This window comes from Zootoca vivipara, chromosome Z, assembly GCF_963506605.1.
Source record: "Zootoca vivipara chromosome Z, rZooViv1.1, whole genome shotgun sequence".
In the NCBI taxonomy this organism is placed as follows: domain Eukaryota; kingdom Metazoa; phylum Chordata; class Lepidosauria; order Squamata; family Lacertidae; genus Zootoca; species Zootoca vivipara.
Genome location: NC_083294.1, coordinates 10892011 through 10908853, shown reverse-complemented (window position 1 = coordinate 10908853; position 16843 = coordinate 10892011). Strand labels below are relative to the sequence as shown.

The 16843-nt window shown below is 41.5% G+C and overlaps 1 protein-coding gene across 4 annotated transcripts in view; it reads left to right on the top strand.

Annotated features, from left to right (window-relative positions):
• The window catches only part of PBX3 (PBX homeobox 3), a 224048-nt gene that overhangs the window by 170790 nt on the left and 36415 nt on the right, over positions 1-16843 (top strand). For all 4 annotated transcript variants that reach the window (XM_035112891.2, XM_035112892.2, XM_035112890.2 and 1 more), the window contains one exon: positions 7940-8181. In XM_035112891.2, the coding sequence (XP_034968782.1) occupies positions 7940-8181 (242 nt within the window). The remainder of the gene's footprint in view (positions 1-7939; positions 8182-16843) is intronic.

The following is a 16843-nucleotide window of genomic DNA, read 5'->3' as shown; positions in this document are numbered from 1 at the left end:
ATTAGATTTGGTGGTATATACGGTAGCTGTGCTCTGTGGCTCATGATGTTATTTGTGTGTTCCACTGACTTCTGGAGAGAGTGCTCCTGGTTTCAGTGGCTGCTGGGGAAGCTAGTGATGTAGATGGAGACTAGGCATGGCTCTCAGGGTTTGTGTTAAGACCAGCCATGTTAATTGCCACACCAACACAATATTGCAGCATGACAACATTAAATTGTGTTTTTATATGAGAGCAGTCATTATTCTCTGCTGATGCTTTATAGAAAATGAAGGGCTGGCATTTTCAGATATCTGTTCTCATGTTAGAAATGCCTCAAGGAGGCAAAATAGAGCTAGCAGCCAAGATCTCTGTACTTTTCGGTTTTTTTGGGATTGAACAACCTCAGATCTTAGCCTGTTACTTTGTAAATGAACTTCAGCAGTCTTTGTCTCTTGATGGTGTTTCTCTACCCCCACTAAATTCTCAAAGTCACGGATAGGGAACATTTTTCAGCCTAGGGACCACATTCCCTTCTGAGCAATCTCCCAGGGACATATGCCAGTGGTGGGTGGGCCTAGAAGCAAAAACAAGCAGAGCAATGAATGTGAACTTTATCTTTGTATAGGAGACTAGTATCCACACACACACACACACACACACACACACCCATCCATCTAAGCAAAATGTATTGCCAATCAGACAGCTCTTATGGAACTAGGAAGGTGATTTGGTGGTGATTACATCTTTGAGTTGAGTCTTTGGTGTTTCTGTGGAACACTAGGGTCCATATATATGGTGGTTGGTTGGCATGTCTTAAAATTCTTGATTTACCACTTCAGAAAAATAACACACATGCACTTCACAAGGTGAACAAGCAAGGCAAAGGGATTGCTCAGTCGGTAGATCATAAGACTCTCAGGGTCGTGGATTTGAGCCCCACAATGGGCAAAACATTCCTGCATTGCAGGGGGTTGGACTAGATGTCCTGTGGTCCCTTCCAACTTTACAGTTTTATGAAATTAATAAAGACGATGGAGAAAGCCATGCCCTGTATCTCCAGCAGAACTCTCTTGGGCCAACCTTTCATTGTGCTTGCAATATTACTCTGTTAGCCAAGATACCTACTATACAATTCAGACACCACGGGTTTCTAATCTGCTTATTTATAATTCAAAAGCTTGCCCATATATTAATGAACCCTTAATGAGCTGTTGAAAATGCCTGAACTACAGTCGGATTATTAAACTCAAACGGCCCCTGTAATCATACCATTTGAGTGGGTTTTTAGGTGCTTTTCATATCGACGGCTTTGTATTGTGAAGGAGATGGGTTTATTCGGAGGAAAAGCTTTGTAATAATTTTGACCTGCAATTTATTTATTGGCCTCTGAATGCCGTCGCCTGTGCAGGCGCGCTCGTCTGTTATCTGTGGGGGCAGGTGCACAGCGCGTTGAAAGACAGCTAATTAGGATCTGCTGAAAGATATGCTAAAACTGTGGTTCTATAACAAAGCCAAGTTCATTGTTAAACAATGTTTTAGCGTCTGTTTATGTGATTTGTCTGGATCCTGCAGATACCAAAATGAATGGTGTGGCTTTAAGTAGATGGAAATAGAGAGCAAACAGGTTTGTGGTTAACTCTACAGCTCACCCATGAAGATTTTTGAAACTTTGCCTAGAGGAAAAGAAATTGTCAGGCATGAAAGTGGTCCTGAAAGATCTATCAAAGGTGTACCAGCTCAAGCTGCCATATTTAATGTGGAAAGATTTGGCTTTAGGCCGATGCATAGCTCTCCAGCTTGAGTCCTTGCACTTCCAGTGCCATTAGTACCTCTCCAATTGTGCTGGAAGTGATGTATTATTGTGTTCTTTCAAGCCCACTCTGTACCTTAATACCACGATGCATTGAAAGGTCAGCGAGCTAAGCAGTAATAAACTTGTAGGTTGATATACTGAGGAATAAAAATAGAGAAACAATAGCCACAGTGTGAGCTTATATGTCAAAAATACATATATTATTGGTGCATAATTTATAAAGGCAGATGCTAGGTAGCATCCATTGTCTGAAGCTGTTGAATAAAGGAAAGGCTTGGCTTGGCAAATAAGGTGAGCTTGTGAGATCCTCTTTAAAGGAGGAGAAACACAGACCCAGGAAGACAGAGTTGATTTTTATCCAGTCAATATCAAAAGACCTAGAGTAGGACAATATTTCCCATCACCCCGTCTATAGAATAACAGCCTTCTTGTTCATTATATACTTGTGTTGATAACTGTAATTCAAAAATTAATGAAGGAAGATAGAGATGGAAATGGTTCATCCTCTTTCCCCCACACATGGTCTTGTAGGTATTGCTTAAGTAGCGCCTCAAACCAGAATAAATGTTAACAGATCATCCTTTCCTCCTTCTCTTGGTGTACCAGCATATGCAATGGACTGTGTAACTTGCTAAGAACTGGGGTAGGACTCACTGCAGGTAGTCAAAACAGATTTCATTTGGAAACAATCCAAAGTTATCTGGAAACAACTGTGCCATTTTGCCCTAGCAGTTTCATAGCCCTTGTTCCAAACTGTGCAATTTTTAAACTGTGTCATATTTATACTGTAATACTAGCCATGGCCAGAAAATGACTGGTCTCCCATTTCTGATTGCCACCATAAGCTCCTGCAGGTACATAGGTACCCTCAGGCCTGTGTTGAATATGATCAGGTAGTGGTGGTTTTCGTAGGGAAGTCAATATGAAAGAGGTGCCCAGAGGCTTGGAAGTTTGAAAACCACAGAGTAGTGGCAGGCAGATTTCAGGTTTGTGAAAACATCTTTCTTTTCTATAACAACCACCCAATCCACCAGTGAGAGGCAGGTGCAAAAGGGCTTATATTGGTAGTAGAGCCTGAGAGGGTTTGTGGTTGTTTCTGTGCATCTGCAATATAAGGGATCTCATGGAGCGTTAAATCAGGAAACCATAATGTACACATACAGATCTATACAGTAGCTGAATTTACTGCAGCTGACGGCTTTTAGCACAGAGCGCTGAAACTGACCAGCATAGTTGTACAAAGGCTAATAAAGGCAACCATTTAATACTCTTATTTGACTGATGAGGAACACTAAGTTTGAGAGAGAGGCAATTAAAACAAGGGCAACCAGGGCAGGGTGGTAACTTGTTTTTTTATTTGTTGTTATTGCTGTTATCTTTTGTATTTATTAGACTGATTATTATACAGAGGTCTCCAAGTGACTTATATTGTTGGCATCCATCTGTCTTGAGAGACAATGGAGTGCACCTCTGGGGTGAAGAAAAACCAAAGTGACCTTCCCAGGGTGCATGTAGGCCTGATGTAGGCCAAAGGAATGCAGAATAATACATTTGGCACCAGCTTGGCTGCAGGAGTTGCTTGTCCTATATGGACTGCCTTCCCAGGTTGACAAGTTCCATCTGCCCCTCACTTCCCTCTACAGCACATGCAGAAACCGCCTTCTTAACCATTGGACCCCTATTGGTCTCATCCCCTCAATCCACCAGAGCCTGTCTTTGCCTTCAGGGAAGTCCCTAACTCACCAAGGGTTTGAGACGCATCAGCTACCTTCACCAGGTTTAGCTGGCTAAAGCCATTCCTGGGGTGTGGCTGCTGTCACATGCTGACAACTTCTAGGAGCCACGCATGATGTGTCCTCCACCAGAGGTACTACCCCTCCCCTAACACCCCATACACCACAGTGACATAGCATAATTAAATACTTAAATTTAATTAAAAAATTAAAATTAAAGGTAAAGGGACCCCTGATCATTAGGTCCAGTCGTGACCGACTCTGGGGTTGCAGCGCTCATATCACATTATTGGCCGCGGGAGCCAGCGTTCAGCTTCCAGGTCATGTGGCCAGCATGTCAAAGCTGCTTCTAGCAAACCAGAGCAGCACACGGAAATGCCATTTACCTTCCCGCTGTACCTATTTATCTACTTGCACTTTGATGTGCTTTCAAACTGTTAGATTGGCAGCAACGGGAGCTCACCCCATCGCGGGGATTTGAACCACCGACCTTCTGATCGGCAAGCCCTAGGCTCAGTGGTTTAAGCCACAGCGCCACCCGCGTACTAATTAAATACATAAGCATAAATAGAATACATTATAATATCAGCACATTGTTAAAGCTTCCATGCAGTTCATTAAAAAAAATACAAAATACCCCCATGCAGCCACAGAAGGTTTGTCAGCATACTATCAGCATACTGACAGCAAAAACAAAACTATAATAAATCACCAAAAGCTTGAGAAAACAGTAGGTTTTTACTTTGTGCCGAAAATATGTCATCAAAGGTGCCAAGCTGACCTCACTGGGGGTTAAACAATTGTCAAGTTATTGGGGGTTGAAATCCTTGTTATCTACTGAAAATCACCCAGAGACTTACCTGTAGATTCCAATCTACCTTTTGCCCATCTTAGTGTTATAAGGATACCTGCCCTCCTCTCTCAAAAGTCTTTTCTTCAAATCAGACTAATGGTGCATCTAGCCCAATACTGTCCATATTATCCTTGTCTATCCAGTGTCTTGAACAGAGTTTTTTTCTTCCAGAATCTTTTAAGTGGAAATATTGGAGGCTAGAGCTGAGGCTGCTTCCATGCAAAGCATGCACTCAGCTGCCTAGCTCAGTGAGCAGCCATTTAAAAATTCTCATAGAGTTAATGAAGTAACGTATATAAATTAGCAAAAGCCTGTTTGTTTTTCCTTAGGAGAGGAATTGAAGCCCTTAGCAGGAATAGGCTAACCATGTAGAATATTGCTTAATGCTTTAATGAGAACCTGATAAGATGAAATAGCAAAGATGAAACATTTTATAACAAGGAAGCAAATGTGCATTGTCAAGTCCAAGCAGTGAACAAACTCCAGTGTCAGTATCCCAAAAACAAATTTAGAATTTGAAGGTAATTGGGGTGTACTGAAGACGTGGGAGAAGAAGAAACATGTGATAATTTATCAAGTTGGCTTTCTGCCTTCCAAACGTTTTAGGATCCACACACACAATTCTGAGAGCTTAATGTGGAATGGTGAGATTCTTATCATGTCAAGAAGAAGCTTGTTTTATGGGGTGGGGACAAGAAAAGCAACATATCAGACAGAATATCGCTCACCAACTTTTGCAGTGAGTGTTCAGATCTGGGTAAGATGAAGCAGAAGCCAGGTTGAAAAGGGGGAAGGAAGAACAATGTGTGTGGCATCCAAATTATTTAGTGTGCTTTGTGTGTGGGGTGTTGAAGTAGGTTGATGAAATTAAAATAAGATTCACTGATAAAAGGAGAAAATGCAACCCCCTTTTTAACACCCATGGTTTTCAACATGTATATAATAATAAAGATGGTGGATGGAGAAATAAAAAATATGAGAAGTTGGGGCAGCACTTAAAATTCTCAATAAGTCCTCAGTATCTACAATCAATCGCTCCATATAATCAACCAACTTTATACTTATTACAGATGGGTGGAAACAAGGTTTATGTAACATAGTGGCTAAGGGGATGAATTACCGTATGAATTGGTAAGTCCCTGGACTGAAAGTCACCTCTGCCAAGAACTCACGTAGGCAAGCCACATTCCTTCTTTAACTCAGTCCCCCACCTGCAATTTGGAGGTCATAATACTGTCCTACCTCATTAAAGGTGTGAGGCACTTGTAACACTCCAAAGCAGCTTCTAAGTACAAGATGGGATGCTCCTAACCTGTGGTACTGCACTCCATGGTGGGACATGGTTTGGCAAAAATTAGAGATGGGGTGGAGCTTGTGGATATCATATTATTAAGGGTCTTTATTACCCAGCAATGCCAGTGACCAGGGATCTTCTGTATACCAAACATGCACTATAGAATTGTGCTTCCCTAACACCCGCTTACTGCTTTTTGCCCAGATCTTGCTCTGTTTGTGCATTCTTGGACAATAGGGCATTACAGTTGCCATTCTGCATATTAATGAGGGATGCATTCATCCTTTGGTTTTAGTGGGGCATGCATAGGTATAGCCCACTTCAAATCTTGACCATCTATCAATGATAAATATAAGCAATTTTTCAGTCATTTCACTTGTCTTAACAATATTGCAGGCAACTGGTGCTTGCTACAAAGGTGGTTGATTTCAAAGTTTTTTGTTTGTTTGTTTGTTTGTTTGTTTGTTTTAATACATGTGTCAAATATATGACAAGGGATTGGCTGATGTTTGTGCAGGGCAGACCGGTCACAAATCTGTCTCATTCTCCACCTCCACACCTATGAGGAATTGGGCTAGATTCATGCAAGTGAGTCAAATTTAACTGCCACTTCTGAGCTGAACACTTGGCAGTTTATGGATGTTACTGTCATGTCAGCTGCACCTGATGCAGAGCTTGTGTGCCGCTGTGTATAAACAACAACATGAACACCACAGAAGGCAGAATCGGCATGCAGACTCAGTAGGTGCCAGCTCCTCCCCCTCAGGGGATCTGTCAGGAATACCTGCTTTTAAACCGATTTGAAGAGGTTAATTGAGCTGGGATATTTTTGGGTTGTATTGCATCTTAAATAGAAATGCCGATCCAAGGAGCCATGGCTCTAGTGATTCCCACCCCCAACTGTAATTATATCTCAACTTTGTTTTTCAGTGGTGTTGAGAGCATCTTGGCAGCAAGCCCATTTGACCTGATTAAACCTACAAATTGTCAGCCTTGATCTATAATAGTCAGATGAGACTGGTGATTGGATGCCATTTTGGGATCCTCTGGTTAGAGGTGGAAACTTTATTTATTATTATTATTATTTTAAAATAAACGCTGGTGCTTCTCTGCTAGCTGCTGATAACAATGCTGGCAATTTTGAACACGTTTTAGCATGGAATGGCAATTTAAACTTTCTGGGTGGTTAAAAAACAAAAAGAACCAGTGGTTTTGAGGCTGCATACATCACAGCATTCTTTACAGCAGAGCTGGGCACTGCAGACTATGCATATTGCATTCAGTAGATCTAAGACCTAATGATTATCTCCTCAGGAAGGGTGATCCTCTGGAAGGATATAAAGTACCAGTACTACAGTATATCCCTTGACCTATCAGTGAAGTGGAACCCTCCCCTGCTTTTCCTTGAACCAGAAATAACCCCAAGCCATCGTATTTGTGCAAAATACATGTGTGGAATATTTTGCTGACTAGACAGTTTGGTATTCCAGTTAAAAATTGTAAGCAGGTTACTAACCCTCTTAACTTTCTTGTTGCACACCGTTTTGTTACTAATGGATGTGGTACAAAATAAGTAAATAAATGCACATTTATTTTATGCAAATTATTTATTATATTTAATTATAATACAGTAAACATTTTTATCCTCAGGTAAAGATCCAAAAGCTTATAAAGCAGCCCATGATAACAGTGGCTCAGTCCACTGCCAACTCTTTAGAAGAATCTGCTGGTCCTTGACTGCTGCTCATATTATTGCATCAACTGTAAAAGGCTGACTTTAGCAATTGGTGTGACCTAAACATATTATTGTAGGAACAGTGTCCTTGTTTAATATTTCTGCTTTCTGTGATCCTTTGAGTACTTTGAGCCATTTGCTTACATTTTATAACAGTGAATGCATTGATTAACTTATTCAATTCACAGAATTCTTCTCTTCTTGATGCAGAATTTGGGTTATTTTGGTTCAAAATCTTGAAAGATCATTACTTTTTAGCATAGTGTGTACGGAGTGCTTAGTAATACCTTCCTCCTTAAACGACAACTGCTAGGATTGGAAGCCTTCACAAATCCATATGAAAATGGCTCCCAGCAATGTATGTGTGTGTGTGTGTGTGTGTGTGTGTGTGTGTGTGTGTGTGTGTGTGTGTGTGTGTGTGACTCCTGCTGCTTTCCATTCTCTGAGCCAGTGGAATAGTTAGAAGATTTACTGGAAACAGGTTATATTAACTTAGGTAATTTTTCTTCTTGTTATTTCCTTCACCTAAAGGTCTCAGCATCCGAGGAGCTCAAGAGGAAGACCCTCCTGACCCCCAGCTAATGAGATTGGACAATATGCTTCTGGCAGAAGGGGTTTCAGGTCCTGAGAAAGGTGGAGGATCAGCGGCAGCAGCAGCAGCAGCAGCAGCTTCTGGTGGATCTTCGGATAACTCTATTGAACATTCAGATTACAGGGCCAAATTGACCCAGATCAGACAGATCTATCACACAGAGCTGGAGAAATATGAACAGGTTAGAATGACAATCATCTCCCTTGAATATATGTGGCTCCATTGTCCTCTGTTTTGCTAGAGCCCAACCTGCAAAGTACTGTTTGTTTATGCCATGCTTTCAAAAATCAATAGCTTAAAGATTAGCAACATCAACAAGTAACTTCAAGTAAGTAAGGTTCAATAAGCCCACAACTTGAAACTTGGAGGAGCAGCCATACTAGATCCTGTCAAATTTTAAACTGCTGTCAGAAACAATAATAGGTAGTCAATTACATAGCATATTTCAAGTCCTCCAAGTGCTTCAGATTTTTTATTGCATTAATCCTCACCAATGGCCCTGGAAGGTAGGCTGATGTGATTATCACCATATTGTAGCTAGAGGGTTGAGATAAATGTGGTTTGGCTAGAACAAAAGTAGGGAACGTCATGCCCTCCAACCCTCTCTGTCTGGCCCTCGATACTCCTCCCACACCTCTCCCCAGCCCCATATCACACCCTTCTTGAGTGTTTTTGCATGGCTGGAAAGTGTCCTTAAACTCTGACAATGCCTCTTGCTTCCCTGGATGGAGGATAAAGAATTGTGAATGAGTGTCTGGTAGAAAGCACACTGCTGTACAAAGGTAAAATTTACATTTGTTGTTTCACCCACTTGTGCTTTTGGCCTCACCTACCACAGATGCACGGCCTCTTGAAAGTTGCCCAGAAGGGAACTGGGAACTTAGGCTGAAAAAGGTTCCCAACCTGTGGGCTAGTGCCACTCTGTAAGTGTCTGTAAGTGCTTTGAAAAATCCAGATGACTGCATTAGAGAGATTAGTCATTTACTGTGAGTTAGGATTCTACTTCTAGGACAAATCAGTCAGAAGTGCTTTACTTATTTTACTTTGCTCTCAACTTTTTTTTTTTTTGTAGATGATTCTGTGCTTGCTGTAGGTTATTTTCAATATGACCTATGGTTTGATTTTTATTAAAAGTGTTAATAACTGCCCTCCCCCAATGAAACCACATATACCCCTCTACCCCGTACTTTTCTCTTGAGGGGTTCAGTTACTCAGTAGCCTTTTGTCAACAAATGATGGAGAGATTGTCCATCCATGTTCACATAATTTTTCACAGATTTAGAAAGGGAAGACCAGAGACTCTGGCTTTGTTGCTGTACCACTGGCAATGTCATTTTGTTTCCCTGAGGTGCCTTATAAAGCTTCTGAAGCTTGAACCATATCAGCTCAATGAACCATAGGAACTTGTGGCTGGTTTTCTGAGCAGAACTTTATAAGGAAGTCCTGGCTTCTATGGCTTGGCTCTGGCACTTCCCTGGGAGTGTGTCAGCTGAAACAACTTGAAGTGAAACCACAAAATCCAGTTGCTAAATGGGGGTTAATCAGAGGCTGCAGTCCTACCAGAAAACATGCAGCTTGGTGTGGTTTTTGCCTATCTCAGCATCTTTGTTACAAGAGTGTACACCACCAATGTGAGGAAAGTTTTCCTTTCTGGAGGTTCCTAGCTAGTTTCGGTATTTTGGTTACAAATTGCAGTGACTAGCAGAAAACATTACAACAAAAAGCATTTAAATGCACCTTTGACTTTTAAAAAAATGCATCTCAGAATGAATATTATAAGGCCATTATGAATTTATTTCATGTTATAATAAAAACAGCTTCCTTACTACCCAAGTACAATTGACATTTGGGGGGATGGAGAAAAAATCAATTGCATTTGAAGTGTTTGCTTAAAAATTTCATTTCCCCCCTACTTTTTGTTTTCTTGTAGCTTAATATAAAATGCCCTTTCTAAAGCCAGTCTGGAAACAGTCTTGGGTTTGAAAGGTTAACACCTCAGAAATAAAATGTTTGTTCATTTATGATGGCAGTATGAATCAACCCGTTCAGCTGGTTTAGTTCTAATTCAGCAGAAGATTGTGGATTGGCTGTGTGTTTGTGTGTGTACAAGATTAATCACAGCCATGCTTTCATGATATTTCTCATAACCCTGAGGACCAATTATTATTGTCTTCAAAAAGCCACCTACAAAAATTACTGAATCCAAGAACTGGTTGCTGCAGCTGGAGGAGGTGTTAGAAATAAAACCTATGTCTGTGCAGAAAGTTTCTCTGGATGGTGCATCTGCAGGCTTCTGCATGGGGTGAGTTCGGCTCAGTTATCCAAACAAGGACAGGACCTACACATTAATGTTGGGTATAATTTTTTTTATTGTCTCCACTTCTGCATTTCTATTTCTGCACTAATTTGCAGATTACCTGGAGTAGTAGTTTAACTAACAGGAAGCAAATGGAAGCTGGTTTCTAAGAGAGTTAGAAGGGGTATTTTCCTTAGTGCATGCCTGCATTTTCCTTCAGTCTTTCTGTAGCTTGTCATACAGAATTTGCAGGTGGCTATCCTCCCCCCACAAAAACAAAAAAACATTCTAGTTCACCAGAAGCAACAGTGAGATGAATTTATATTCTCTGGGCAGCAATGCTTGCTATACCTCCTTTTTAAAAAGCTACTGTCTCCAACCTAAGTATGTTGGACTGTTACTAATAAACCTAATTTTGTTTGAAAACTATTTTGATTATATTTTATTGTTTAAACAGTTTGTTATTTTCATAATTATGCTATAATCCACCTTGAGTGGTTTTTCCAGAAACAGGAAGGTGGGGTATAAGTTTACTTACTTTGGAATAAGCTTCCATGGATTCAGGTCCACTTCTGCCGTAATGAATTAGTTTGTATTTTAAGGTGACTCTGATTGGTTTTTGCAAGAGAGTAGCATGACTACACCTCTGAAAATAATAACAAATAAGAAGCAACTTCTACAATTGCTGAGCATATTTCATGTCTGTGATAAAGCAAATTGAGTCTAATGATTTGTTCACTAGGGTGAAATAATGTATCTTCTTTTGCAATTACTCTTATTTATATTGTGTACCAAGAATGTGGCATTTCTTGTATGGAATGTTGGCTTCTGATTTCCCCCCATTGAATGCCCCTGCTTTTCTTTATGCATGCCTTTTGGCTTGGTCATCCTGAAAAAAAAATTCTACTAATCCACCCCCCCTCAATTTTCTGCAGATACTTTGAAGTCAAGAAGGGCTGACCTCCATTATTTCTTCAAGTCCCAGAATATTGGTCTTTTTAGGTGCAGATTTCTAGACCTCTTGTTGTAACTGTAGTAGAGACAAAGGAACATCGACCACACTTTAAATGAAAATGGTGCATGGAAAACCTCAACAGACAGAACGGGAGCAGAAATAAATTCTGATTGTTGTGGGCCGTCATTTCCCTGGCCTTGTAGCCTCTGACTGTAATAAATGTAAGCATTTGGAAGGAGCCCAGCGTTCAAGCCCCGTAGCTCCATTTGCAAAGGTTTCAACTGAAATGTCAGATCCATCCGTCCAAACCCCAGGAAACTGAGGTGGGGAGGGAGGGGGAGAGAAACGCTGCTGGGAGAGGGAGAGACAGAGCGGATGTGAACACGCAAGTTTTCCCCTGTTAGTCCTGACACTCAGCAGTGTCTACTGTACAGAAATATGATAATTTTTTTCATGCCTTGTAGCAAACTGTCTCGTACTAGTTTGTCTCGAACTGTGCCTGTCTCTGCAGCTGAGGGGCAAATGGGACCGCTCCTCTGTCTTGATTGGCTCCAGGTTTTCTGAAAGGTTTCTACACGTGGGAGCAGGGGAGGGTAGACTGGTGGAGGGGCCATGAGATGTTTGTGAAGAGAAAGCAGGTAGATCAGTCTAGATTTCATCTGGGAAGGGAGAGAGAATACTTGGGGCAATTTAAAATAAACATGTGTGTGTGTGTGTGTGTGTGTGTGAGAGAGAGAGAGAGAGAGAGAGAGAGAGAGAGAGAGAGAGAGAGAGAGAGAGAGAGAGAGAGAGAGAGAGAGATATCCAGACTAGTAGACCTTCAGCCTTTTCAGATCCACATTTAGCTCAATATAATCAGTATTAAATTTGATACGGTCACACATTAGTAAAGTTCCCTAGATGACTTACAAAATACAGTAAAATACAGTAATAAATAAATAATACAATTGAAATACAGTAGTAATACAATATTAAAACATGCAATAATGAAAACACAGTAAGCACAGCAACAGAAAACTTTTATCTATTCCAGACAGAATGATACAAATTCTAGCTCAGCTTACAGTTATACTAAAAAAGAGTTTTCTAAAGCGCCATTAGAATAGCTATTAAAGCAGCAAAGGCAGAGGGTCTATTTTAAAGCACAAGTTTAAAAGTTCAAGATTTTTTTAAAAAGAAGTCCTCACCAAAAAGACTGTAAAAAAGGTGTCAGACAAGCCTCTCTGTGGAACCTAAAATAATAGGTTCTGGGGAGCCACTACTGAAAAGGCTCTGTCCTTTGTAACGATCCACTTCACCTCATTTGACAGCGACACACAGAGCAAGACATCTGAAGATAGATATCTGTGGGAGACAGCAATCTTTCTGGTAACCTAGTCCCTAGCCATTTATACATTATTGGTTAAATCCACCCATAAACATAGGGAAAGGGTCAAGAGGAACCTGTAGCAGAAAGTATGGTTGATCTGAGAAACTCATTGCAACTGTAGCTTAGTAGCAGGATGCAAGGAATGCTGAGCAACAGGCTGCTGGACCAGTTTGTAGTTAACTTGGCCTGCCGCTCTTCCATCCCCTCTCTGTCATATTCTGTGCTGTCAAAAATTGGAATGTTAACTTCTCAGGGCAGGAGCCTATCAATGCCATGCCAATGGCACCATATAAATAAACAATTTTCAAGTATTAGGACTTGGGAAAACATCCCCTTACCTTGGAGAGCTGTTGCCATGGTGTTGGCACTCTTGGACCAGGTAGACCATTGGCCTGATTTGGTAGCAACCAGATCCTGTGTCAGTTGGCAGCTTCCAGTGCTTTGAAAAGATCCCTAGCAGACCACAGTTCATGATTGGTTGTTGTGTTCATTTTGGCTAGGTCACAATTAGTGCATGTCGAGATACAGGTAGAATTAAGATGAAAGCAAAACAAGAGGTGGGTGGTGAGCAAATGAAATTCACTCCCTACTAAAATGGAGGGAGTGGTGCAAGTATTGGCCTTTAGGAAGAGATGCTGCCAGAGCTGGCTTGAGCATGTGGCATCTTTGGGCAACTATTAGATCTCCCTCATTAAACTGGTACTGTAATCAGGGGAGAAACAACTAGGTTGTGGAGCTGCCAATTTAACTTTCCACAGTCCCACCCACTCCATATACTTTTCCTTTAGGACAAAATGGCGCACCATCCATGTGAAGGTCTTAAAGGCACCATTTAAAGCTGTCTGCTTGCCAATGCTGCTGTGTTAAGCCCACAGTGGCAAAGGGCTTCAATGCCATCAGAAGGCACTTTGCTGAGGTCCCCCTCAAACCTAGAGCTGATCCTGGATGGTGCCTAACCACATCCCACTTACTCTAAAACATCTGGTGTGGTACAATAGGGCAGGGACTACTTTGGTTCTAGCAGTTCTGGATGGCTTATCAGGAATTCAGATGATCTTAAGGTTTCACAAAAGAGTTTCACAAAGCCTCAGTTAAACCCAAGAGCCCTAATTGTGAATGCTGTACCCAGCCCTGGAAACAGGAAGTGTGAGTTGCTCCATTTGGACTTCCTATTCAGCTGTAGTGCTGCCCCCACAGTCTTTAAAGCACCATCAAGTCTCATTGCCTTTTTTGTTCTCATTGCCTTCTTTGAACCTAGAAGCAAAGGCCAATGTTGTCATTATTGCTGTGTTTTTCTCCCACCCTCCTTCCTCCCCCCTGCCCAGAGTTTGATTTTGACATTTGTTGCCAGTTAAGGAAATGCACTTAAAAGCAGCAGGAAAGCCCGGGGGCGGGGGAGCTCTCCAGAAAGTGTGTCACACCATCAGCTTCTCACCCACTTTCTCAGTGCCAGGAGAAATGCTTCTCTTCATAATTTACAGCTACTGTAATAGAGATGGCATATTGAAAGCTATCTTCTATAATTACATTGAAATACATTTTTGCTGTAGGCAAAAGTATTGGAAATGTCCCAAACCTCCCGGAGCAGCTGGGAGCCTGCTGCCATCACCTTCATGGATCTCTCCTTGTTACCCCATCTCAGAAAGGATGTTTGCAGAGTTAGGAAAGCTGCAGAAAAGGGCAACCAAAGATATTATCTATGGGGTGAAGTATTTTCCCTGCAAGAAAGGCTTAACCTGGTTGGTCACTGTGGAAAGCAATACATTGGATTACACAAACCTTTGGTCTGATCCATCAGACCTTTATACTCAAGGATACATCTGGAGAAGGGCAAACACTCAGCAGAAGGAATTGGGTGCTTGTGCCTCCCCAGATGTTGGTGGATTACAACTATTATCATTTCTGACCCACTAAGACTGCTGGGAGTTGGGAGCACAACAGTTGTGGAGGGCCACAGGTTCCCCCATCCCTGCATTAAAAATGTTTCTAATTCTCATGATAGCAAGAGTTGCTTCTCTGTGGACGATACCTATTAAATCTCTTAAATCGGAGTGGGGACTTGGCAGGATTTGCAGGGGTTGTAGCTTCATTTGCATAGCTCATTTCCCCTCACACGTTTGACTAATGTATAGATAGGAAAACAAAGACATACATTTGAATTAGCTTAATTTTGTGAAGGCCAGAGTAGCTTTTCCAAGCCAGAAACATAAGAAGCTATCATATAGTGCCTTAGGGTTCATCTCAGTAAACCCTTACTGTACTGGCATCAGCTCCCCAAGTTTTCACCTGGAGATGGTTGGGACTGAACTTAGGACTTTCTGAATGCAAAGTATGTGCTCTCCCACTGAGCTAAGGTCACTTTGCCTGCTTGTTCTTCCAGCTTCCATTATTCTTGTTGGAATAGTAGCAAATAAAATATGTCCATGGTCTTAGTACACTTGTATATTTCTGGCAACATTGGGAATCATGGTGCATGCTAGTTCTTCAGGGGTAAGAAACATAGTTGTAGTTCAAGGAACCAGGAATGATGCCACTGCCATTAATTTGATTTATTTTAGCTGATAAAAATTATATATTGCTTGATTGTATTAAAAAAAACCCAGCCCTCAAAGCAGTTAAAATCTCCAAGGCCTTAAGAGTCTCGCCCTCCTATTTTCATGCAGCAGTGATGTGTGTTCTTCTTCTTCCTCCCCAAGAGTCCTTGGAGTGAGGTCCAAGTGCTCCGCCAGGCATTGCATTCAAAGCGCTACAGACTTGGTGGAGGGTTACAACCTGTAATTTTTTACTTTCAGATGTGTAAAGGCAAAAGAGAGTAACTGTGCCAGAAGCATATGCATCTTTCTTAAGGGTGTACCCAGATTTTAATTATCTAAATGTAAATACTTAACAAATTTTACTTAGAGTAATGAGCTAAAGTGCACACTACATAAATGAGATGTTCTAATTAATCATGTATGAACTACTGGTTTAAAGGGAAGCTCTGTGAATCCCATGGATATGCTGGTCTGCTGCCAAATTGCTAATCAGCGTTTGCATTCATAGGCGTCTTCGCTTTAATAAGTTACGAGAGATGTTTGGAGGAAACGAAGATGAGGGTGGTGGTGTATTTTCTCTTCTCTGAACAGGCAGACATTACCTGAGCTTGTAAACTTTTAACCTCCAGGTTAATTGGTGAGGTGAGTGTGGGTGGCTTTTATTTTAATGTTATCCTCCTTTTCAGACATATATTGTCTCCCAAAGTGGCGCATGCCAATGAAAAAATAATAATTCCAATCTAAAAGCAGAAGAAGCACAAAGGGAGTGGAATGAAAATATAGAAGAGGGAGATCCAATCAGTATGACAAGGCCAGAATGAAACTATGAGATGTAAATGGGGCATTTATACCCAGTTGGGGCCAGGGTGATCTTCCCCTGCTGATGTTCTTGCTTGGGTAGAAGTGGTGAAGCTACCTACTGGCCCTTAATTCTCTGTCCTTCCCCCTGCAGTCCAAAAGCAACAGAGTGACTTTATCCACTTTCTTAACTTTAGAGTGATTAAGGATTATAACAAGAGCTCTTCTGGATTAGACCAACAGTCCATCCAGTCCAGCATCCTGTGTTTCCCACAGTGACTAACCAAGTGCCTCCACAAGGCCCATAAACAGGATATCAATGCAACAGCACCCCCCAGCTTCCACTTCCCAGAAAGTAGCTAGTCTGTTATTGTTTCCCAAGCATCTCACAACTGAAGCTCACTTTTTCTCCAGATTAAAACTGGATGCAAACTTCACTCTTGCACCTGAAAAAGTTTGCTTTTTAAAGTGTGTAGGAGTGATCATTACACTGTCCTTTGTTGTCTATGTTAACTGCTGTTTGGAAGATGGATAGGAAGAAAGGAAGCTAAGGACAGTTACTTGTAAAGAAATGCAACAGACCACCTCTAAGAATGGGCCATTCTGTGGGGTCATTGCATCAGGAGTGATTACAAAACCTCATAACACCCCCTTATCAGTGGCTCAGTGGAAAGAAGCAAGGCTGGAGTAGCCAAACAGCCTCCTCCTGGGACAGGTAAACCTGCTGCATTTGTGGACTAGCCACAATTGAATTAACATTTATCATGCTGGGTGTAGAGATGCAGTAGGAATAAAATTTACTCACAAACCAATGGAGGCTGATTGGAAGACAGCAGGGCCTGAGCAGGGAATCGTAAAGAGATGCTGCAGGCAACTGGTCTTCTGTGGGTG